Genomic DNA, 25,194 nt, shown 5'->3' with positions numbered 1-25,194 from the left:
AAGCTATGAACTACGGTGATGTCGGCTGTATTCTTGAATTGTTCCCATACTACATTGCGATCTTCACAGCTACAGGCAAAGATAAGTATGCAACACACATGATCAAGTTTTACATGGACCTTAATCATGTGTACCCGCCTTGATTGCATGAGGTGATCCTTCAAAACTGGCTGTGCAACCCCAAAGGCACTCCAGATGGATTCCATGCCATGGACTGGCTCCAAGAGCTAAACAACTTATACACAAAGGTTGTGTTTGCGGGGCAGGGTCTGAATCGTATGAAAGAGTTGGTCTTCAAACGCTCCATCCTACTCCAAGTGTACCGATCAATGCAGCAAACCATCGAGGAAAACTTCTACCTGACGCGCCATACGGTTCAGCACAGCAAGCCCAAGATGACCAAGACACTGCAACATCTTCGAGATCAGCTTACGACGCTTGATTGGTTTGCTTTCAAAGCCGGTTGCAGCACTAGCACTCCCATGGCAGGCTGGTCTTGGGTTATCCATGATGCGATTAACGAGGGATATGGCATGCTAGTTAAAAAAAGAACACTTTATAACATTGTGGATGATAATAATACAGGAGAGGCTGGAGAGGCTGGTCAGATCACTGGAGAAGACTTGGGAGTGGTATGACTCACTAAGTACGAGCGATGGTTGGTCGAGATCCCCATGAGTAGCATCGCCATCAACAACAGCAATCTCGTTGCCAAACAAGGAACATTTCTTATTCTTGCCTGCAGGCAGGATGAGCTGGAGAACGAGCATTCAACACAACAACTTACGATTGTGTCCCACAGCACTGCATGCACTGCATTGACTTCGTTTGCGCTCCTTATGGCCCGCCGGCATGCCAGGTTCCAACAACGGATCGGCCACGGTGAGGTCGAACAAACGAGTTGCTGCAGAAGGGGATGGCTGAGGTTGTTGATTCTGAGCACTACTGATTCCAAGTGGTCGATGTAAGGGTGTTGATATGAAAGGAGATTCTCATAGGGATCCGTGACGATGACTGGCCAGTATTCTGGCTCACAGAGGTCGCAGCAATGCCGAGCAGTTCTCGGCGCGCAACGAGGGCAGCAGTAATTTGGGGCAAAGGGCACTGATGGAGTGTGAGAGAGATCAAAAAGTCTTCCCATGGTTCCAGCTCACCGATCCCCACATTCCCAAAATGGATAGAAGCAATCCTTCTTCGACATTTCTCTGGTCGGTTCACCGCGTTGATAAAATCATCCATCGTGTGGTCCACCTTGATAGGAATACCATGAACATCAAAGGCTACAGCCTCATCACTCACAGCTGGCCATTTTCTCAGCATCGACTTCTTTCGCGTACTCTGGGCTGATCCTTTCCCCACCCATTTTGTGACTGAGCTGGCGGCATTTATCCTTGCACGTTTGATACTGGGATGTCCGTCTGATACATGGGAAGAGGTGCATTTGTGAGAGCCAGATTCCTGATTGTGAATGGCTGTGAGTTGCTCGAGATCAGGCGGCACTGTATTTTCCTTATTAGCAACCAATGTCGAAGGTCTGACATCTCGCTGGTTGGTTTGGGCTCATGCCTCGAGCTTAGTGTCGTCAAACATGGATGATTCAGCCAGGAGGATAACAGTACCGTCGAGTGAGAGATTACGAATGGCACAGCCTGCATGCTGCATCCAGGTGCTCATACTGGCAGGGACTCGATATTGAACGATGATATATACGTCTGGTATGTCAATTCCCTGTTCATTGATCAGAACATTATTGACCCAAAATTTAGTAGACTACATACCAACCCTACAGCATCAGTAGCACATTCACCAATGTCTTCCCCGTTCTTGAGAGCGTGAATGGCATCCTCGCAAAATTCATTGGTCATTCCAGAATGTACCCACTTGAGTTTTTCTCTAAGCTTTGGAGGGAGTCGGCTCCAAAGAAATTTGGCGCCCTCTTCAGCCTCTTTGTGTGAGTTAAAGAATACTAAGAATTTAACAGGCAAAGGACCATCCGGATCAAGGTCCTTGGGAATGAGAAATGCAAGGTCATGATATGAGTTGATGGGATATTCCATCCGTCGCATGCAAAAGAAGATATTCGGACGGTCTGTGTTCAACCACAAGACTGTTGTGTCAGGATTGAGACGTAGTTCTTTTTTAAGTAGTTCAACAGTACTAGGGAGCTAGTGTCGCAGTACCCAGGTGGTAAGGAACTCGCCATGACATGAGATGGCGAAGATGACCGAGTTTCTGGTAGGAGTTATGGAAAGTACTACCCCACTCTTTGATACAATGGGCCTCGTCAAAGACGACGTTGATCAAGTGGTTGATGAACTTCTTGTTCTTGATCAACGCATCGAAATGAGAGTCTTGCTCGATGATTTCTGGACTGAACATTATGACACGGTACTTTCCATTCTTCATGTCCTTCATATCATAAATTAAACACTGAAAACAGATGTAAAAATTAGTTACATACAGAATATAAGTCCTTGCTTGTGTTTTCAGCAGTCACTGAGATAGCAGACAGCCCTTTCGAGTTGAGTGAAGATGAGAATTGTATTCCGAGCTGTTTTAAAGGAAGTACGACCATCACTATGCCCTTGTCTGTGAAAGCCAGTGGGATCCAATATGTTAAAGACTTTCCAGCACCAGTTGGAGCTACAGTTATAACGTCTTTGCCAGCAAGAACACTTCGAGCTACCTTAATCTGCCATAGACAGGGGCTGCATCTGAACATGGCTTCGACCCTTGCCTGGACTTCTTCATCCTTTTCAGGCATCGTGTGATGTATAGCAGCCATGAGGCAGATGGAGGTAGTGCGTTCTGAGGCAAGCAAGGGAGGCTTCAGCCAAACATGCGCAATGCACCACCGCAAAAGATGCCAGTCTCTGTAATGGGGGGTAAAAAAAAATAAGGTTCAAGAAATTTATGAAGGTCACATGTATTGATAAGATAAGATACGATGTGATACCCCACAGCTGCGAAGCAGCTTTTACCCCCCATGAAGGAGAATGGGAAGGAGTCTGGCTAACTCCTTGGCCTGAGACAAATCCTAACTACCACAGGTATCTTTGGTTTCGCTAATTTCTATTGCCGTTTTATTCACAAGTACAGTGAGATCATCCTACCCTTAACATAACTCACTTGCAAGGGTACTCTATGGAAATTTGACAACAACTGCCTATCCATTTTCAATGAGTTAAAGTAGGCTTTTACTCATGCATCTATCCTTACCCACTGGCTTCCTGATCACCAATTGGTCATGGAAACTGACACTTCTAACTGTGCTATTACCACCATCTTATCCATCTATCTCAATGATGGTGAGATTCATCCAATCTCCTTCTTGTCCTGGAGTTTCCACCGCACTGAACTCAACTATGACACACATAATAAAAAGCTTCTAGCTATTTTTGAAGCTTTCAAATATTGGTGTTATTACCTTAAAGCTCTATGAAAGCTATTGACATTGTTACCAACTATAAGAACCTTGAATACTTCTCTACTACTAAGGTTCTTACTCGACATCAAGTGTGCTAGTTCAAATTCCTGTCCTAATTCAACCTTGTGATTCAGTTCTGACTGGATAAACTTGGTGGGAAACTGAATGCCCTACTAGATGATAGGATGTTTACTCTAAAGAGGGAGATAGTCAATATGCTCAAGTCAACCCTCACAAATTCCAACCTGTTTTCACTCAAAACAACTCTTCATTTCTCTCTGTGCTACATTCCTTGAAGGCCCTGCCTTACATGCTAGCACTATCATGGATATTGACAAGCTCCATTCTGATATCAAGAACACACAGCCATCAGACTCCACTGCCATTAAAGGCCTTTGACTCACATTCTCTCTCTTCAATTCATCTTGTTGGTCTGTGAATGAATCAGAACTACTACATCTTGACAGTCACATCTATGTCCTGGACTCCAATGATCTTCATCTTTGTATCCTCCAAAACAATCACGACCACATCTTGGCAGGTTATTTCAGCCAAAATCAGACTCTTAAACTTGTCCAATGAAATTACATCTGGCCACAGATGTGTGAATACATTTGCCACTACATTAAATCTTACACTACCTGTGGATGTAACAAAGCACCTAGACACTATCCATTTGGCTTACTCAAACCTTTGCTAGTTCTGGAATACCTGTGGGATTTCATTTTCATAGACTTCATTAAACAATTACCGGATTCTAACAGATTCACCACTATCCTTGTGGTTGTTGACTGCACAAGTAAGCAAGCAATTTTCATTCCTACCCATGATACCAACAACTCTGAGGAGCTTGCCCAGTTATTTGTCACCCATGTGTTCACTAAGCATGAGGTTCCCAATCATATAACCTCTGCTCACAGCTCTGAATTTGTCTCCCAGTTTACATGCACCCTTGCTAAAGCCTTAGATATGGAACTTCACTTCACTTCTGGATACCATCTAGAGGCTGATGGACAAACTGAATATGCTAATCAAACTCTGGAATAGTATATTCACATCTACTGCTCCTACTAACAAGACAATTGAGATATCTTACTACCCATTGCAGAGTTTGCCTACAACAATGCTCCTAACACCTCTACCAGAATCTCTCCATTCTTCGCTAACAAAGGCTACCATCCCAATGTTACTGTGCATCCTGAACATGATATCACCTCCACCCAGGCCAATGACTTCATTGCTAACCTTGATGATCTTCACCAATTTCTTCATGATGAGATCACTCATGTTTAGTCTTGTTACAAATTCGAAGCAGATAAGCGATGATCTCCAGCTTTTAACTTCAAAGTAGGTGACAAGGTTTACTTCAGCTTCAAACATATCAGAACTACTTGCCATACTGCAAAATTTGCTGAAAAATTCCTAAGACCATTCAACATCATTGCCCAGTCCACATCCCATTCCTTCACTCTCAAACTCCTGTCAGACCTTCATTCCATTCATTCTGTATTCCATGTTTCCCAACTCAAACTGGTGGAAACTAACACCCTTCACCATCTACAAAATCTCCCTCAAACTCTCACCCATTACTTCTTGACCTATTCTTAACTTATCAGCTCCCTACAGTTTCTGCCTCTCGAATTTCAAATCAAATCCTGAAAAACTATTGCAAATTACCTTCCTAATTGGAAATAAGACCCATCAGATGCCTATTTTTTGATTTCCCTTACTTTCCTCTCACTCACTCAAGTATACAAACTAAGATATATGTTATTGCCTATTGGGCCCCATGCTATCAAAATCCATGTACAAAAAATCCAAAAAATATTGAAGTCCAAAGAGGCTTAAGCATCTGCAGGTACCAAATCTCCCATCACTACATCTTCCTCCTCTTCATCCACCTTGTCCTCTTTTTTACCTTGCTGATCTTTCTCTTCTACTGGCATCTTAATCAACTCCAACTCATTCAAGACCAGAATTCTGGTGGAATGCATGCCTGGCAACATTGTCACTCCACAGACTTCCATCCATATTCATCTTAGGGCTTCAGCTCAGAGGTGACATTGCTAATAGCTTTGCTTATGCCTTACACATTCTGTGGCTTTCACTACATGCAATCTCTGCTACATTCCTATTGGCATGATCCTAACAGGATTGGAAGAGATAGCTACATCATTAAAGCCCAACACTTTCAATGCTAAGATGAGATCTGGTATGGTATGAGCATGATGACCAACCCTTTCACAGCTCCATTCTGCCACCACAGGTTCCTTTCTCAACCAGAGGACTCATCCTTGACATCCAGAATCTCTTTGGTCAATATGTCAGCAGTAATCCTTCTCAAAATGTTCAACTACCATATACCATAACACAACTTCTTCAATCCTCAGAACATTCACAGTGCATGGTTCTGAGACTTCAAGCACAATGTAGGAACTATCCAGAAAGAGGAGTTTTAGTATTTACCTAGACAATAGGCTGAGGAGGCAAAAGTCAACATTGAAAAGATGTGGGAGTGCATCGTGATAATATGATTCCATCGACTATTTTCTCTCAGACATCCTGTACCCTCCATGATAATGACAGAGTGTCTGTTTAGATCATATGTGAATAGAATGGAGGTGGAGTTATTGGGAGCATTCACTAAGTTTATTGCTGGTGAGTATAGGGTGTTCCTTGTATGATACACAAGCTGCTATTCCTTGTGGCATTATTTCCTCCCTCTGGAGACCACTCTCTTCATCAACAACCAGTTAGTGAAGGGGCTGCTAGTTTGACCTAACATCCATGCTCCTTCTTTTAAACATGCTGTTCTACTTGAGAAAAGGCCTCGGTGTGTATTACCAGCTAATGAGAGGAATACAGACTAAATCCCAACTATAGCATTTTAACCCAGTGGTGATAGAGGTGTATCACAAAACTTGTTGACTTGTGGGAGAAGACAGAATGCTAATGAGGTATATAGCCTGCAGGATGAAGTGGGGAACTTGAGAGTGTATGACTGCTTACTTGATGGAGCTCATCCTGTGGACCACAGCAAGGTTCAGAATACTTTCCTCAATAAAAGCAAGAATAAGTTTTTGATCCAGGATTTCATCAGATGGGCCTTCAGGAAAATCAGCCACTTAAAAGCTATGGCATATCAGCACATGTACAATCACACCATTGTATCTGGGTCAGTGGAGTGAGGAAAAACCATTCAACTTTTCTGTTTAAAGTCTATCACCAATGTCATTGAAGAAAAGGCAATGAGAGAGGGCCACATAGTAATGAGGGATCAAGCTTGAGAGTTATACTTGTTCCTTAATGCTCCCAAATCTGATAAAGAAGGGGATCCTCTTGCCAATTATCCCCTCAATCCTAGCCCAATCAAAGAGCTCCTTTCCATATATCCCAGCCCTTTCTTGGACCTAGATTCTAGCAACAAAATGTTGTGGGATGTCTTGATGGAAGCAGTACAAGACCCACTGGCTTCTTCAACCAATCCAGTGAACAAGCTTCCCTTGCTGGAAAATTTGTTGAGGGAAGACATGAGCTATGAGGAGCAGAATTTAAGGCACCACTTGAAACCTGGACTATCTGAAAGGAACCAGAGCAAGTGTTCCCTGGAGCAAACAATTGAGGACAGACAAAGAGATCTTCATATTGTATTCAATGACAAAAGCAGCGAGGAATGAGAATCAAAGAAGACAAGAGCAGACTCTCTGGTCGAGGATTGGCATGATGTGGAATCAGAATCAGACAAGAACAACACATGAGTATCAGGTGACTTCTCCAGTTACCCCATTTCAAATGACCTCATGCTAGCTACAAATTGGGATACTATGCCAGCTGGACCCCTAGCAATCCCAATCAACAGCCTTCTCTGCAGCTTCACTATTAAAGATCTACCTTTGGACCCCTACATGTGTGGCTCTTCTCTCATCAGGACTGATGATGCAGTCTTAGTGATAATAAGGAACTGAATGATGCATGGCTTACCTGAGGTAATCTTCCCTGCTTTTCCATCAGAACTCCAAGCTTTTCACAATGTCATGAATTCACCCCTATTTTTTGCTTATCTTATCTTATCTCATCAACTCATCATTTGACTCTTGTCATCATTCCTTGTACCTGATCCACACCATTCATGACCCAATTGATCACATGCATGATCCACCACTTACACGCATGATCTGTTTGATGGCCCATAGATCTGATCATATGACTATGGGCCCAACCCTCCTTTACCCAGTCACGCTTCTTTAGGATGACTCTGATCACATCCTAGGATGGATAAGCTGCCACGTATGCTCATCCGAGGATAGCACCATCCCTCTGACTCGCAGACACGCTTCTACCATATCAAGCGCCATACGGATGCCTGCCTTCTTACTCACAGGAGAGCTTCTCCTATACCAAATCACATACAACCAGAAGACAGCAATGCATTGGGACACTGTGCATCGAGATGCAGGAGCAGTACATACTAGTAAATACCACAATGTATTTAAATGAGCCTCGCTGTGGTCTTACACCCCAGCTTCGGCTAAAGTTATACACTCCTAACTTTTCATGCAGAAACTCCCTGCTTCCAATCTAAGGACTATCGTTTCTGACCTAGCGATTGCAATGCCCTCTTCACAACTGAATCACCGAACGCAAGTGACAGTTTAGAGGCAAACGTTGTTCAATTCAAGTTAGTGCGTTACAATTAGCCAAAGCTTGCTTGGCATACCCTCACCATTGATCCAGTTATTACACTGTTGATCTACATTTTCCTGTTATGACTCTCCACGATAACGGTGGTCATACTGTTAATCGTGACTAGTACTTTCATTGTTATTCAATGATGGTGACTGTATGAACCCCGAAGACCAAGAAGCCTTTGCAGTCACCTTAGAATCGACTGTACTCCTATATGCTTATGAGCTAGAACGAACCCGACAAAGAGCACTGACCCTCCTGAGCGAGCGAGTAACAGGCTCTAATGAATCCTCAACAGGACACCTCACTCCCATCAGACTCCACCCAAGCATGCCACAGCCCTCAGGGGAAAGGCTTCGAATGCCTGTACCCAGCCTCGAAGACCTCACCTCAGAGGATGATGGTATCCCTTCACAGCAAAACATGGAAGGGCAAAATGACAGCAGGGGTGAAGAAATTGGGACTCTCCTTCATGAAAAAAACCTCGGATGACTCAGCGTCCCTCCAAACGATGACAGCAACAATCTCAGAGAGCAGCTACACATATGAGAAGCCTGAAGGATCTACATTGATGTCGCTAGAGGAAGAATCCTCACAGACAGAGGCCATGAAATACGCCTTGGAAGTACAGCACCAGAGGCAATTGAAGGAGAGTGGGTCCGACCAAATGCCAGGTGCGATGTGGGAAGCAGCAGCAGTGGCCCAGATAGTTCAGACCCTGGAAGTGCCCGATCGACAGACGAGCACAGCGAGAGACCCTGGGGAGAACCCTTCATGGCTGGAAGAGGCACAACAATAGAAGGCGAGTCTAGGGATACGATGGGGGATTCCCCAGAGCCAAGAATCCCAGGCCCTGGGTCCCCGACCAGCGCCTCTAGCTGGCTATTCTGGTACTCAGCAGACAGAACCCAACAAGTCTATGGGATCGACACTCCATGACATTATTCGTCGCCGATCCCTGGCTCAAGTCGATACGTTCCAGACCCTCCAATCCAACCTGACCCCAGAGAGCTCGCAGAATGGGCAGAAGAGGAACGTCGTGCCCCAGCCAGAGAAATTATCACTATCGCAGACCTCAGACACCTCGCAGACGCCGTGACTGCACGAATCTCACCAGTCTGATCCACTTCATCAATCGGGGGAACCCTCAACACCGTTACTGAGGAAGAGAACCCTATCCCACTCACACTCCCAAGACCTGCAGGGGCTGAAACCCCTTACTATTACGACGATGACCCATGGGGCGAGCACCCCCAGACCGAGTCCCCGCAGCCAGAGCGCAGAGTCTTCTTTGCAGACGGAGGGCCCAAGGACGACACCATTATCTGGTGGTTCACAGGAGCACACTCCCTCGCTGGGACCACCGACGTTCCAAACCCTGTTGAGGAAGAGCTCAATCAGGCAGACCACAACGACTGGCCCCATTGCCAGTGCAGAATCTGCCAGTGACTACAGGATCTGGCCCGAGCCCGATATAACGAAGTTAGGCCTCACCCAGACCTCGAACCCTTCCTTCACCCAGAACCCACCTTCAAGGTCGAGCCACCCTTTGTATCACAAAGGGAGCTTCAGTGGTGGGTCTACGAGAGAGAGGACTTCGATCTCATCTTCGAAGAATATCGAAGATACTTCGCATATGTCTGGAACTGGAATCAGATATGGATCGACGGAAATCCCTATCTCTTACAATATGAACCCGTCTTCCACCCAACCAATCATACAGACTGATTGGACTCGTGGGTTAGAGCCAGGATACAAATCGACAGGCTCACCCGTGTGGGAGAATACGCAAATGAACCCCCCTTCAACGATGAAGGCAACAAGTTCATTCAAGGATCTAGTACCGGTCCCAACCGCTGAAGAACTCTATAGGATGAATTGGGACCAGTTCTGGTGGCACATACATGATAGTCTGCCCCTCGAAACGTACTGGTCCACCACCCCACAAGGGCAAGCCTATCAACGGGCTGAGCCTGGTTCCCTATTAGAAAGGGACATTCTATTGCACAAAACCCAGTATGCTGCGATAAACTAATGGAATATTCTACACCCTGACCGACAGCTACTCCAGGGGGGCCAATACAAGAGATCCCCAGTTCCGAAAATTTGGAACTAGATTTCTCCACCCTAGGAATTCTTCAAACTGCTGGTACAATTACGAATCCTAGTGGGACTCAAGGACTATTTGCCAGTGGGAAACAACTAGACCAGCACCTCCGAAGCATGGGAGGTGTGACAATGACTTCCATCTCAGGCCCAGGAAGTGGGCCAGCACCCGTGGCACCGGGAGGAGGAGGTGGAGGGCCCAGAGGAGGAGGAGGCAGTGGCGGTGGTGGAGCACCACCCCCTCCGGCAGCTCCACCTATGCCCCACAGTAATCAAAACCTCCGATCACTTCCTTGCCCTACAAATCCACCACTGCCACCTGATCCGCTGGATAGCTTCACGATCACTGCAGGACAACCAAACCCATGGGCAGACATAAAACCCACACTTATAGAAAAGCCAGATGTGTTCTATGGAAAATCTCATGATCTCGACCAATTCTTCTCTGACTGTTATGCTTACTTTGAAGTCTTTTCGAAGTACTTCTCCCTCGATGAGACACAAGGATACGGCCCCAGTCGGGTGGTATTTGCGGTGTCCATATTCAAAGGGAACGCTAAACAGTGGTGGGTGGACCAACAATGAAAGTATTGGGACACCCATGACCTTCATCATCGATACCCCACATGGGTAACCTTTGAAGATGAAGTACGGAGGCGATTCTGAGAAGTAGCAGAAATTGAGATCCGACGAATTGAATGGAAGAAGCTGCAACAGTCGCAGTTCAAAACGGCCATAGAATTCTTCAACAAGTTCGAAGAATTGGCAATCAAAGCGGAACGATTTCAGAATGCGGACCAAATGGAGGAAGTGGTAAAGCTAGCCATTCGACCTTGTGTCAAGGAAATTATCATGGGGAGCGACAATTGTTGGCCCCAAGGCTACTACGAATGGAAGGACAGAGTTAGCTGTAAGGATAAGAACTTTCGAGTAGGAGTAGCCGAACATGGGAGGCATCCCCCGGGGACTAAGGGGTACAAATCAGGACCCCTCGGATGAACCAGTACCTCGGGGGGAGGCAGGAGCAATAAAAAGGATGCTACTGGGACCACCTATGGGGGCGAAGGTGAACCCATGGACATCGACTGTCTCAAGAAAGAGAGGCGATGCTTCTGATGTGGTAATACGGGACACCTCAGCAGGGATAACAAATGCCCGACTGACAAGTCCAAATGGCACAGCGTGAAGAAACTGAAATCCATGCCCTTCACGAAACGGACAACACCATTTACACAGCGCCTGAGGGCCTTAATTGAAGAGGCTGAACAGGAGGAGACCCCCACTACAACAAAGGTAGAGGAGGTAAAAGAAGAGTCGACCGAGGACTAGGTGATTCCCCTCGGTCGACCAGGACTTATATTTCAAACGGTATGCATCCTATTACAAAATTTAATGTTGATACCTTGCATGTAGGTACTACTATGAACAATATATCCCTTTTATTGCGTACCCAGGAAACTCAAACCGAATCACAGGACGATCTTTGTCACCAATCTCAGACCCAGCACAGCATAGAACAGGATTTCCGCCTTCGCATTGACCAGGACTAGTCAATCAATAAAGAACCTCACCCACCAAGTCCTCATGTGGGCGACTCCTGAGTGTTGGAAGTTGATTCAACAGGCAATAGAACTCGGGTGTATTTACCTCAAGGAGCGAGCCCAAGCAGCTTAACAGCCACAGGCTTGGGCAGGCCACAGTATGTGGTCAACCTTCCAGCAGGCTGGAAAGGGGAGAAGATCCCAAATGATCAGATGGATAGACCCCAAGTGGGGGATAGATGGAACCCAAACCCAAGGACGAACCAGCACAAGGTGACATGTGGCAGGCAAGTCAAGGATCCTATCAGGATTTGCGTCAGCTTGTCGGACGAGTATCCCGAGGACGGAATCAGAAAATTCCACCCCCTCAGAATGCTCAGCTCCAGGAGTGCATGTCCAGGTGAGGAATGGGATGAAGCCGATGGCGATGCATGCCTAGCGGACCCAAACCCGAACTGTGTTAAAGCAGAAGGAAGACCCTTGGGAGACACAAGCACTTCAGGCCTAACCACATCGACACAAGAGGGATCAAAACATGGAGTACAAGGGATTTCCTCTGCCAGTACAATGACTGTATCGACAGTGAACCCCACTAAGCGCAACTCATGCGCAACTCCAGAAATGAGCAAGCGAAGCATTGCTGCTGGCGGCGCAGGATCAAGAATGAGTAGGCTCTGCTGTGATGGTGGAGAACCCCTTGGAAAAGTGGAAGGCCATGCCACAGGGACGGTAGAGGCCTGCAGCATAATAGAGCTACCAGATGAAGGTTTGGCAGTAACCTCCATCGTCCCTGGAAGCAGGAGTGACACCCAAGCTCGGATCAAGTTCCCAGCGGGTGAGAAGACCAAACTGCCTGATGTGGGAAAGTTCGGGATGCAACGGAGAGGCCCCGCATCAGAAGAAAGCCGAGTCCATGGACTTGCATGGTAGGAACGGCAATGGAACTAGACGCGAGCAACCAGGTGAGCCCATGACCCTAGGGGACCTCTCCCACTGAGACACGAGAATGCAGAATGCATCAACCGGCACAGAGCTCAGAGGTGAGGTGATATCTATGGACTCCTCTACTCTGCCTAGTACCGCCAGGATCAAGGATAAGGGTAAGGACCCTTCAAGTAGACAAAAGACCTCGCAGGGCAAAGGCCATACTGCTCGAGGCAGAGACAAGGAGTCTCTGGGGAGTAAGTCCTCGGGGAGCCGGTTCTCCCCTCGAGGCAACCAAACAAATAAAAAGGTAACCCTTATCAAAATCCCTGATGATGAAGATGATTTCAGTTACCAACAGAGTTTACGAAACTCTAAAAAATCTGGACTGTGCAGGCCATCCCCGAGTGAAAAAGACCTCAGTAGTGTGAGCGAACAGGCAGGAAGCTCAGTAACTGCAGAAGACCAAAGGGCCACAAATCCTGCAGCGAACAGCGACAAGGGGAAGTCCCTGATGCTGAAAGAGGGAAACCTTGAGTACTCGTCAGAGGAGTACCCTTCGGACCAACAGTACTTAGAACCCTACCAATCAGCATGGATCCGAAGAGCCATGTGTCTTACCCCAGATGCTGCCAAAGCCCACTTACAACAGTGGGTCCATCCTCAACACCTCAAGGAGGTAACCGATGAACTAGTAGAAGCCCTACTAGAACGTCCTCATGAGACATGGAAAGAAATCAGCCACAAAGCACAGTGGATGGCCAACCTCAGGCAACCACCACAATATATTCAGGGAAGGAAAGGACGGAATGTCACTATTTCCATTCAACTAGAAACCTATGACACCCTGGCTAAACACCCAGTCAAAGCCTTGGTAGACAGCGGATGTACGGGAAGTGCTATTGACCAAAAATGGGTCAAAGAACACCAAATCACCACCCAAACTGCTGCACATCCAGTACCTGTATACAATGCCAACAGAACTCAAAACACAGGAGGGGACATCACAGAATACATTGAAGTCTGCCTCGCAATTGGGGATCATACCGAATGAATAGAGTTGGCCATGGTCGATCTAGGCACCATGCCAATCTTCTTAGGGCATGATTGGCTGCAGCGCCACAACCCCCTGATCGACAGGAGCACTGGGACTGTCACCCTAGCATGGTGTGACTGCTGGAAAATCCCGTTCTGGTTACCTGATGAAGATCCGAACCAACAGTGGGGAACTGAAGTTGAGAAAGGGGATAAAATCCTCGTAATCAACTTCGAACAGGCATTCCATGTTTGGGCTATGGGGACTAAATCCACAAGCTTAGCCGCCCAAGCCCACAAAGACAAAAAAGAGAAAACCTTTGAAGAAATCGTACCCGAAATCTATCGAGACTTCATAGATGTATTCGCCAAAGAGAACTTTGACGAGTTACCCCCACGAAAACCATGGGACCATGCCATTGAGCTAATACCCAATGCCAACGCCAGCCTGGATTGCAAGGTATACCCCTTGAATCCCCAAGAACAAGACGAACTCGACCAATTCCTAGACGAAAACTTATCAACAGGAAGAATTCGACTGTTGAAATCCCCCATGGCCTCACCTTTCTTTTTTGTCAAAAAGAAAGACAGAAAACTGCGACCTGTCCAGGATTATCACAAACTTAATGAGATGACCATTAAGAATCGATATTCACTCCCACTTATATCAGAGCTAATGGACCGATTACGGGGTGCTAAGTACTACACAAAACTGGATGTGAGATGGGGATACAACAATGTTCGCATCAAAAAAGGCAATGAATGGAAGGCGGCCTCTGTACCAACCGAGGCCTATATGAACCCCTTGTCATGTTTTTCAGGCTCACGAACTCTTCTGCAACCTTCCAATGGATGATGAACGACCTTTTCAAAGACCTGATAGTTCAGGGGTTGGTCAGTGTCTATTTGGACAACATACTCATCACCACCAAGACCAAAGCAGAACACCAGACCATAGTTTGGAAAGTTCTGCAAATACTCCGAGCAAACAAACTCTTCTTAAAGGCTGAGAAGTGTGAGTTTGAAGTAGAAGAGACAGAATACCTCGGAGTAATTGTCAGTGAGGGATCCATTAAGATGGACCCTGTCAAAATTGCTGGAATCCTGGACTGGCCAACCCCAACCAAGAAACAGGAATTACAATCATTCCTAGGGTTCGCCAATTTTTACTGCTGATTCATTTGGCACTACAGTCACCATGTCAAGCCTCTAACCCGACTTACCGGAAAAGAGGCCTGGACATGGGGGAAAGCGCAACAAGATGCCTTTGAGACCATTAAACAACAGTTTCTAGAAAATGTTGTTCTCGCTATCCCAAGTAACGAAGGAAAATTCCGAGTAGAGGCAGATGCGAGTGAAGGTGCTATTGGTGCTGTATTATCCCAGGAACAGACAGATGGAAAATGGAGACCAGTCGCCTTCCTCTCTAAGGTGCTCTCCACCACGGAGCGCAACTACGAAATCTACGACAAGGAATTATTGGCCATAATGATTGCCTTAGAAGAATGGCGCCACTACCTCATGGGTGCCATACAAAAATTTGAGATTTGGACTGACCACTCCAATCTCCAATATTCCCGAAAGCCTCAGAAACTAAATTGTCAACAAGCCCAATAGGTCACAGAACTCGCAGAATACGAGTTTACACTACATCATAAACTGGGCATTACAAATAAAAAGGCAGATCTACTCAGCCGAAGAGCAGACCACGATCAAGGCAAAAAGGATAACAATGATTTCGTCATCCTTAAACCTGAACTCTTCAGAGCCCTGATAATGCCCACGGAAGGGGCAATCCACCATAAAATAGCAAGAAGCACAGACAATGTTCAACTATGGGATAAGGGGATCTCAGACTCCCTTAATTATGAAAAAGGAGTCCAACAGAAGGGAAACCTTCTATTCTACAATGGAAGAATATATGCCCTGAAAGACACTCCGTTACAAGGAGAACTCATCTCCTACGCCCATGACCACATAACAGCAGGACACCCAGGCATTGCAAAAACTCAAGAACTGGTACTTCGCGATTACTGGTGGCCTAGAATGCACAGGGACGTAGAAAAATATGTGAAGGGATGTAAGGTCTGTCAAAGAACTAAATCTGACCACCACAAATGCACCGCTCCCCTTCACCCTAACAAAATACCATCACGACCATGGGAACATATATCGGTCGATCTAATAACTGGACTACCAGAGTCCAAAGGCTACAATGCAATCCTCGTAGTGGTCGACTGATTCTCCAAATACAATGTCTTTGTGCTAGAGATCTTCATGATTGCTGGGTATTTGACAGGTACCCATGGGTAACCTGGCATCCGTACCTGGCAGGTACACATCCGCAGATGTCACAGTATCTGTGACACCCGGGTGCTGCATGGATGCTGGGTATGGCTCTGCATGTGACAGGTACCCATCACAGGTACCCACACAGCCACTGGAATACTCTCTCCTCCCACCACCTTGCCCTCTCACGGATCTTCCTGGTGCCCAGACATGGTTCAGTCAGTCATTTTACCTTAGTCCTTCATCCTAGACATCAATTCTGAACTCCCACATGTCTACAGTCTCCACCCACATCAAATCTCCACCTCATAAGCTCAGATCAATATCTTGTGACGATGATTTTTCCATCATTTTTCACCCGTTTTTCTTGCGTCTGGAAGCGTTCGAAAGCCCCAGTTCATGGCTTCAAACCGACCCCTTATTCGCTAAAATTGGCCACTTCATTGCAGAGTTATGGCAGGATCTTTGTTTTGGCAGGGGATGGAGAGCATATTCAAGATATCTTGGGTTCGGATGGGTGCTTCCCTACATACTTGGTACGCTCTCAAAGCTCTTTTTTGACATATCCTGACGCTGCCTTAGTGTCCATTATCTGTTACCATCTCACGGTGCTGCTCCCTTATCATTGCCCTCACTGTCTGACTCAGCCATCATTTTGTTCAGTCCATATCTTTTTCGCTTTTTGATCGTTTCCCTTCGTTCTTAGGGCGTTCGAAAGCCCTTGTCAATACCTTTCAGACGACCCCGGCACAACCCCATGGCGTTTCTCCCTGCTCCGGCAGTGTCACCATCACTATAGGTCAGCATCCTCTCTTCCTCCTCCTCCTTATTCACTGTGTGAGGCTTAATGCCAGACAGATTAGTTACTTAGATGTTAGTTACATGTATAGTGTAGTTTATTGTACTTTATTGAGTAAGAATTGCACGGGTATTATGCAGGTACTCATGCAAGTACCTGCAGGTACCTGTATATACCCGGGTGAGTGCGGGTACCCGCCACGGATGCAGGTACTCATGGTGCGGGCCGGGTCATCCATGCCACGGATGTTGGCACGGATGGTGGGTATGGCATTTGAGCCACGGGTACCTGTGGTCACGGATGCGGATGTACCTGGGTATGCAATCGTGAAGACCTCTACTTTGTGCCATGCACAAAAGAGATTGCATCCACCAGGTGGGCCAAAATCCTACGAGACGAAATTATTTGTTGATTTGGAATTACCCCATCGAAAATAATCTCAGACCGAGGTTCACAATTTGTGTCTAAATACACAAAAGAATTATATACCCTGATGAATATTCAAGGCAATCTCTCCACCGCATATCATCCCCAGACGGATGGACAAACTGAACAAGTTAACCAGGAACTTGAAAAGTACCTGCGCAACTTCATTAACTTCAAACAAGATGATTGGAGTGACTGGCTACTCATAGCAGCCTATGCTCTCAACAATCGAAAACATAGTGCGACTGAATATTCTCCGTATAAAGTCCTATTTGGACAAAACAGACAAATATAACCCGTCACACTTGAAGCTACTGCTATGCCTTCAGTAGCTACGTTGGTGGAAATGCTTCACCAAACCCAAGAACAGGCGAAACTCACCCTAACCAAGGCAGCGGAGACAATGAAACAAGCGTATGACCACCACCAACAACCACCTCGAGACTACCAACCAGGAGATAAGGTTTGGTTAGACACCACCAACCTACACCTGCTGTGCCCAGCAAAAAAGCTGGACAACAAACGAGTCGGACCCTTCGAGATAATAGCCAAAAAAGGGTCATCAGCATATGAACTTTGACTACCTGTCAAATGGAAAATCCATAACTGGTTCAACGAAGTTTACCTGACTCCATACTCACCACCGAAGTTCCCCAACCAGGAACAACCAGGACCTCCTCCCCCTGAACTGATTGAAGGACAAGAAGAATACGAGATAGAAGAAATTTTACAAGACAGAGAGACTGCCATATGATGAGGCAAACAAAAACAAAGAAAACACATCACCGAATACCTCATCAAATGGAAAGGATATCCAATAGAGGAAGCCACTTGGATATCACGCAGTCAGCTGGCCAATGCAGAAGAGCTTGTTCTTGAATACGAACAACGCTTAGCAGCAATATACCAGAAAGAAGAGGATGACGACTCATCCGTAACAACGTCATGGACTGAGAACTCAACTTTCTTCCTGGATTCCCTGGATCCAGCTTATGAAACCACCTCCGAGCGCTCTATATCTCCTCTGTCGAACATTGAATGGGGAGACGAACCTTACACTGACTCAGTCGGGACGACCGAGTCTTAGTGAGAGGGTAATGTCATGAATCCATCCCTATTTTTCACTTATCTTATCTTATTTCATCAACTCATCATTCGACTCTTGTCATCATTCCTCGTATCTGATCCACACCATTCATGACCTGATTGATCACACGCATGATCCACTGCTCACACGCATGATCTGTTTGATGGCCCATAGATCTGATCACACAACTATGGGCCCAACCCTCCTTTACCCAGTCACGCTTCTTTAGGATGACTCTGATCACATCTTAGGATGGATAAGCCGCCACGTATGCTTGTCCGAGGATAGCACCATCCCTCTGACTTGCAGACACGCTTCTACCATATCAAGCGCCATATGGACGCCTGCCTTCTTACTCGCAGGAGAGCTTCTCCTATACCAAATCACATACAACCAGAAGACAGCAATGCATTGGGACACTGTGCATTGAGATGCAGGAGCAGTACATACTAGTAAATACCACAATGTATTTAAATGAGCCTCGCTGTGGTCTTATACCCCAGCTTTGGCTAAAGTTATACACTCCTAACTTTTCATGCAGAAACTCCCTGCTTCCAATCTAAGGACTATCGTTTCTGACCTAGCGATTGCAATGCCCTCTTCACAACTGAATCACCGAACGCAAGTGACAGTTTAGAGGCAAACATTGTTCAATTCAAGTTAGTGCGTTACACACAAAGGTTGGAACCAGGATGCCTTCCTCCTGATGCTGGAGAAATCAGCAGTCATGATGAAGCTGTAGGCCAATGTACAATCAGGCTTCAATAAAATTTTCAAACTGCTTCTCCATGCTATGCAACACAATATCCCCTTCCAATTTGCATATGATCTGTCCAAGATAGCAGAGGAGGAGGAGAAGAGAAGGAGGAGAGGTGAGCAGTCAGCCTTGGCACAATTGAAACAACTTGATAGATCTCACCTTGAACACAAGTATGTGGAGGATGACTTGAAGTTTAAGAAGGGCAGGCTAGACTTTGTCATGAACTGGGAAGGAAGAATTAGCAACATCTTGAGCAGAGGACATGCCACTATAGCCATTGGTAAAGGCAGCATCACTGCTTGGATCATACACAAGTGGTTAGAGTGGCTAATGTGAGAGGGCTTCATGCAAGAGAGCCCCTCAAATGCACTATCTTACCATACACTGGGACAGAGACAGTCTTGCCACAACCTCAAAGTGAGGCAGCAGCTATATGACAGCCTCATGCAAGGCAAGAAAAATATCATTCTAGGACATGTCAATGACATGAGTTTGGTAACCTGCATCATATAATCCATGGAGGAAGCATTCCAAGAACTGTGAGTCTTTCAGCTAGGTTACTTCACACCTCCATGTGCATGAGTTTTGAAGTTCATCATGGAGCAAATTTGTGCAGGGTGATGGGAACCAAAATTGGTGAAGGAATGGTCTCTCTTCCTACATTAGTGTAACAGTCATCCCAAGAACACCCACTATTCCATGCTTTCACTGATTTTTCCTGTCATTATTTTTTTTACATTCGGACCAGAAAATTTGACAGTAGATGAAATACATAGTAATTAATGATGTGTTAAAGTTGTGAGAAGCCAAAAACACTGTATTACATGCAATACTTGAGAAAAAGTGAATCTCAGGCCAAAAGTTATCTGCTCAAAATGTATCCTCCTCACATATACAACTATTGATAGTATGAATAAATTTTAACAATAAATCTATTTGGCTCCTCTGGGTGATATTTACATAAGTGTCTCCCCTTTAGGCACAGGTATGGTTGCAGAGGTGTTATTTTGATGCAGCTTCCCTGGACCTTTTAGATACCATCATAATGCATGCTATCATTTTCATCTACATACAGTCCACTGGCTGTCTTCTCCACCTCTCTCATTGTCTCTAACTCTGTATGAGTAATGACTAAGAATAAATATTCTTCTATCTCTTTCTCTGCTGTTGAATGGACCATTGTTTTAGCAAACTTCTTTGCTTGCTGTTTCAGACAGCGATGAGAGGTTTGTGTTTTGAGAAATCTCACACACAAACATTATGAGAAACACTAGCCTAACAGGGTTTACATGATAATGTCATTGGCTTCCTGGTTTGCCACATCTTAGGCTCTATTCTATTCACTCATATTGCTCTCTATCTCATGGTGATAATGACTGGACTTGTGTATCCTTGGCCTCTTATAGTCTTTTTGCATAATAAAGTGGTGGATAATGATAAGTGATGGATCAGGATAAACAGTGCATAGTCCAATGTAGCAGCTCTTACCCTGTATTGATAATGAGCTAAGGACTCTGGACTTGATTCGAACAATATGAAGGATAGATGGGCTATCTGTGGCACTTGGTGTATCATGACTATTTTTTTGTCTCTATGGTATCTGAGAGCCAGATACACATTGTGAGTAAAGCTCACATTGTTTGTCTAATCAAATTTAGATTTTTCAGTGCTCTAACTTCTAATCATTCTCTCAATTAAACTGATACTTGAGTAACTAGAACATGATGTCACAAGAATAGACCAGTATCTCAGGAATTTGTCAGAATATAGATGGCTCTAGTCAGTGGGTTTTTCTTGCTCTGTATTATCTCTCTAGCCTTGCCTGTGCTCACTATCATCTGAATCACTGATTATGAGTTGTCTGTCTTCCCATACTGCCTATAGTGAAATAAAGGATTGTACTTTGACTTCCCATGGTTACAGCTCAGACCTAAGCTTAGATGTTGCTTCTGCATAGGCTGAAGATCTGATACATGAAGATATGCATACAGAAAGTATGTTTGATCTCTTGCCAGCTCAACAGATAATCTGACCCATCACATACAGACATGATCATCATCAATATTGAATCTTCTCTTGTTTACTGCATCTGAGCTTCCAGCTCATAACAACTCATGCTCTGTTTATAAGGCATCCTCAAATGACATGCCCTTTTCAACAGAGTTCATTACATCACTCACTGTTGATCAGTGCTCAAGTCTTTTCTTGCCCTTGGTCTTACCTCTCAACACTGTCTACCTTGTTGGATGGGCAAAAACTGTCCCACCAGCATCTTCTATCAATTTCCAGCTTCTCAGTGCATTCATTCCTTGTGGCAAAGACATACAGACATTTCTTGGTGACCAGAAGCAGCAGTATAAAGTTGGGTTTCATGCAGTTGTTCTGGAATATAATGGTTCATTCTGTTGTCATAAAAGTATTTTGGGTTTATCTAACATTGATATATATGTAGAAGATGTCTACACAGTTCACTACAGTCTGATACAACTCTGGCATAACTGTCTTATTCTCCAGAAGCATGTTGGACACATAAATGCAGTATTAAATGCTATTCAGATCTTAGAGATTCTTTTGCTAGATAATTATGAATTACTGCTCTCATGTTGCATTAATACTCTACTGCAAGGCTTTTCATCATTGGTTACACTCACACTCTCCATGCTTCATGAATTTTCAGGTGAGACATGGCTCAGTTAAAGTATTCTTGATGCACACACTCACTTATTCAAGTCATTGCTAAATGCTACATCATCAAATTCTATTCACATTCTTCCCACTTTCTTTCACCAGGAGCTCAGCCTTGCTTTTGAATGTCAGAAGTTCACAAAACAATTCCAACTGCTATGTGATCTATTCCTACAAAATCCTCCTACATATCTTGCTTTTGTGTATAACAAGCATGGTGTTCATTGGGCATCTTGTTTAATCTCATTGAAGCATTATGTTATCTTTTATGGTGATTCTCTGAAATGGGAAGCTGATGACAATATGTGCTGTAAAGTCCAGTGGCTCTTTGGGGATATCACTGAGATCCAGGATCAATGGCAGGAGGATATTCTTCCTATTTCTTCGCAGTTGCTAGGCAGTGGATCTTGTGGGGTTGCTGCTCTTTTAGCAATTGCATCTTTTATTGATCATAGCCTGTCTTTGTGGACTCAGAGCAAGTCATAACAGTTTTGTTGTATCTGGATGAGCACTATTCTTCAAGTGCATTGTCAAAGTGTTTGACAGAAACACAGCTGCTTGGTGAGTTAACAATATACTCAATGATATTGCCTATAAACTCAACACTATCCCAGTCTTTAGCAGATGGATTTACATCCAAAAGTTCAGTGTTGCTTGTCACAGTCCAACAACTCAGCCAGGAGTCTTTCCTCATATCTGACAGCTATGATCCATTCTTTGATGCTTCTGTGCCTGTAGTCAAAGATCTCATACTGAAGAATGCTGACAAACCCCTTGCTGATGGTGAGGATTATGGACTGGATATGGATTTGGAGTCAGATTCAGACATAGCTCTTGATGACAATCTGTCCATGCCATCAAAATAGGCTTCCTTGCTCAGATCTTCCTATTTGTTATCAAAATATGCCCCTACCATACCTTGTTCAGAGAGCAGATCTCCATCCAAGCTGACAAGTGCACCTTTAGATCCACAGTGGCCACTGCAGGCAATGATGTTCAATACACTTGAGGCAGCACTGCATTACATCTATTTCTATGAAGAACAACATGGATATGTCTGGAAGAAGACTGAAAGTGTTTGCAACCATATTACAGATGAGCTCATATCAATATCATTTTTATTCCATTCTTATTCATTTTAGGAGTCATTAAGTGACTTTGAATTTGATGCAACTGTCATGAAAGTCCTCAGTTTTCTCATAAAAATAGCATAGATCCATCAGACTTCCAAAAAGGCAAAAGTAAATGTACAGGATGCTCTGCTCATGTCAATATCTGATGCTCTGCAGAATTAGGTACATTTCACTTCACATCTGTCAACCTTATCCATAATCATCCAATCACCTATAATGACAACCTTCCCATCTACAACCTTCCATCTGAAGCTCAGAAAGAGATGATATGAACTCTGGTACCACTCAAAATGCTCACTTGCTCTGATATTTCAACACTTTTTCCTTTACATTTTCCTGATTATCTATTATCACTTTGCCAGGTGGTGAATCTTATAAACAACTCTTGCCATGAAGCTCCTAATGCTGTACAAAACCTTGGTGGAGATATAGTTGCTGTTGTTCAGAGATTGACTGAGTTAAAAGCAGCTGATGATTGTTGGATGGTACATTTCAAGATTGACAGTGTCACAGAAGAGTTTTGTTGACTGTTCTTTATGATCCCAACACAGGTGGAATTGGGTCAATGGGTCAGTGACATTATTATCAATGGTGTTGCTCTGCAATGAAATCAGTATAATCTTCCATTGAATATCTTTGTCTGCATTGACCACTTTTCTCAACACAAAACCTTGCATACTCACTGCATACAAGCAAGACATCAGAAGAGCACAAATAGGCTCTGAACCATCTTTTCTCTGTGCTTCCATCCTATTCTGACCAATCATTCTTTTCAGACTATGATAGTGGTCTTCTCTCAGCAGTATCTCATCATCCTCTGACCAAGATTGTGTTTCATGGACAATGTCTCCATCATCTTGATGGCAATATCATTATGCATGCCACACCAGTGTCTGGTCCTCTCTTTCAGCCATTCCACTGTAAGCATGCTGCTTACCACGTCGATATTACTCATTAGATCCCTGGTCATAGATCCTTCGATCATACTATATCTCACGTCATGTACTTACATATTTGGCGCTAGTTTGGGCTACGCCCTCACTTACCTTCCAACCACCATCATCCCCCTCTTCGTAGTTGACTACATCCCTTTCACCCTTCCTCTTGCTTTCAATATATGCCATTCCTTGTTTGTCTTGTCTGATCTTCCCAGTGGTCTCGCTCCTTCATAGAGCAAGGTTACACTTTTTTTTTTAACGATTGAACGATGACTCCAACCAGATCCTTGCCTGTCTGAGATGAAGGTCTTTGACCGACGTCTTGCCTGCCTTTGCCAGCACGAATTCCCACCCATGCCAGACCACGCCCGCACCCACACCATTGCCAGGTCGAGTCATTACTCAATAAAAATTTGTTCTAGATTTTTCTGACATGCATATACTTTGGTATAGGTCATGTAGTGCCAGGATCCACTTCCTGCTCCTGCCGAAATCAATCCTCATGTCAATCCTCTGTAGACATACAGGAAACCATTGCAGAAGAACTTTTCGCAATGCCTCATGCCAGCCCCATTGCCAGCATCATTGGCCCACCTCTTCCTGCCTTTTCTGCCTTCCCGTTGATGAGCCTAAACTTCCATGGCAATGGCAAAAACCAAAACTCTAGAGGAGTTCATGGCAAACGGCGTGTAGTGGCAATAAAGGCTTTGTTGTTGTGCAAGTGTTTCGGTGCACCTCCGTGCGATGAATTCCTCAAGAACGCAAGTATACACTGCGACTTTTCAGTCAGCGAAGTAGTACCCTTAACGATTGAGTACTAGAAAACGTTGGCTGTAAGCCGGGAAGGGTCTCGATAGACGAGAAGGAACAGAATCCGGTATAACTGGGAATACCGGCAAACCGTGAACGAAGTGATGGCAATTTAACTAGTAAAAGCCATGGGCGATGTTGACAGAATTAGAGAAAATGCCGTCAAAGAGCAATACCGTTGGCAAGATAACAAATACCATGACGGCAAGAGATGAAGACTGTAGTCGAGAAACGAGAAACTGGCAGTAAAACGAAGATAAGACGGACTGGCGATGATATGAGGGGGAACTAGTGACAGCAAAACAATGGCTGGGACTGGGCTGGACTGAAACTGAAACTATACTGAGGTTAACGACAGCAAAACGAAACTGATACTAATCCTGAGTCTACACAGAGACTATCCTATACTGAAACTGATGGCAAGATACCAAATACCATGACTGATGATCCTATACTGAAGCTGTTGACCGAAATTCCATGACAGATGCTGCTGGCGGCAATAACAATCCTAATCTGAGTCCACATGGGGACATAACGATCCTGAACTG

At 44.9% G+C, this 25,194-nt stretch overlaps 5 protein-coding genes across 5 annotated transcripts; 4 read left to right on the top strand and 1 right to left on the bottom strand.

Annotated features, from left to right (window-relative positions):
• Nucleotides 1-149: 149 nt before the first annotated feature.
• On the top strand, nt 150-464 carry EV420DRAFT_1227310 (uncharacterized protein; the record flags this gene model as incomplete). The annotated part of the gene is made up of 1 exon (XM_060466513.1): nt 150-464. A coding segment is annotated over one exon (315 nt), but the record flags the coding sequence as incomplete, so codon positions are not given.
• A 478-nt stretch (nt 465-942) lies between these two features.
• On the bottom strand, nt 943-2,764 carry EV420DRAFT_1644608 (P-loop containing nucleoside triphosphate hydrolase protein; the record flags this gene model as incomplete). The annotated part of the gene is made up of 5 exons (XM_060477673.1): nt 943-1,559; nt 1,620-1,728; nt 1,779-2,107; nt 2,181-2,409; nt 2,462-2,764. 5 exons carry the CDS (start codon nt 2,762-2,764, stop codon nt 943-945), a joined length of 1,587 nt encoding a protein of 528 aa, XP_060328881.1.
• A 5,632-nt stretch (nt 2,765-8,396) lies between these two features.
• Nucleotides 8,397-10,148, top strand: EV420DRAFT_1481246 (uncharacterized protein; the record flags this gene model as incomplete). The annotated part of the gene is made up of 4 exons (XM_060469755.1): nt 8,397-8,787; nt 8,926-9,208; nt 9,310-9,543; nt 9,569-10,148. 4 exons carry the CDS (start codon nt 8,397-8,399, stop codon nt 10,146-10,148), a joined length of 1,488 nt encoding a protein of 495 aa, XP_060328880.1.
• Nucleotides 10,149-16,033: 5,885 nt separating this feature from the next.
• EV420DRAFT_565159 (uncharacterized protein) lies at nt 16,034-17,075 on the top strand. Its single transcript, XM_060482603.1, has 4 exons — nt 16,034-16,544; nt 16,591-16,616; nt 16,666-16,807; nt 16,863-17,075. The coding sequence occupies exons 1-4, from the start codon at nt 16,280-16,282 to the stop codon at nt 16,877-16,879; spliced, it is 450 nt and encodes a 149-aa protein (XP_060328879.1). The 5' UTR covers nt 16,034-16,279; the 3' UTR covers nt 16,880-17,075.
• A 4,670-nt stretch (nt 17,076-21,745) lies between these two features.
• On the top strand, nt 21,746-22,631 carry EV420DRAFT_1644601 (uncharacterized protein; the record flags this gene model as incomplete). The annotated part of the gene is made up of 4 exons (XM_060477672.1): nt 21,746-21,757; nt 21,811-22,179; nt 22,221-22,326; nt 22,387-22,631. 4 exons carry the CDS (start codon nt 21,746-21,748, stop codon nt 22,629-22,631), a joined length of 732 nt encoding a protein of 243 aa, XP_060328878.1.
• Nucleotides 22,632-25,194: the final 2,563 nt, after the last annotated feature.

Source organism: Desarmillaria tabescens (genome assembly GCF_030435595.1).
Source record: "Desarmillaria tabescens strain CCBAS 213 chromosome Unknown EV420scaffold_25, whole genome shotgun sequence".
Taxonomy (NCBI): Eukaryota; Fungi; Basidiomycota; class Agaricomycetes; order Agaricales; family Physalacriaceae; genus Desarmillaria; species Desarmillaria tabescens.
Note: the sequence above shows the minus strand (reverse complement) of the source record. Positions and strands in the feature narration are given on the sequence as shown.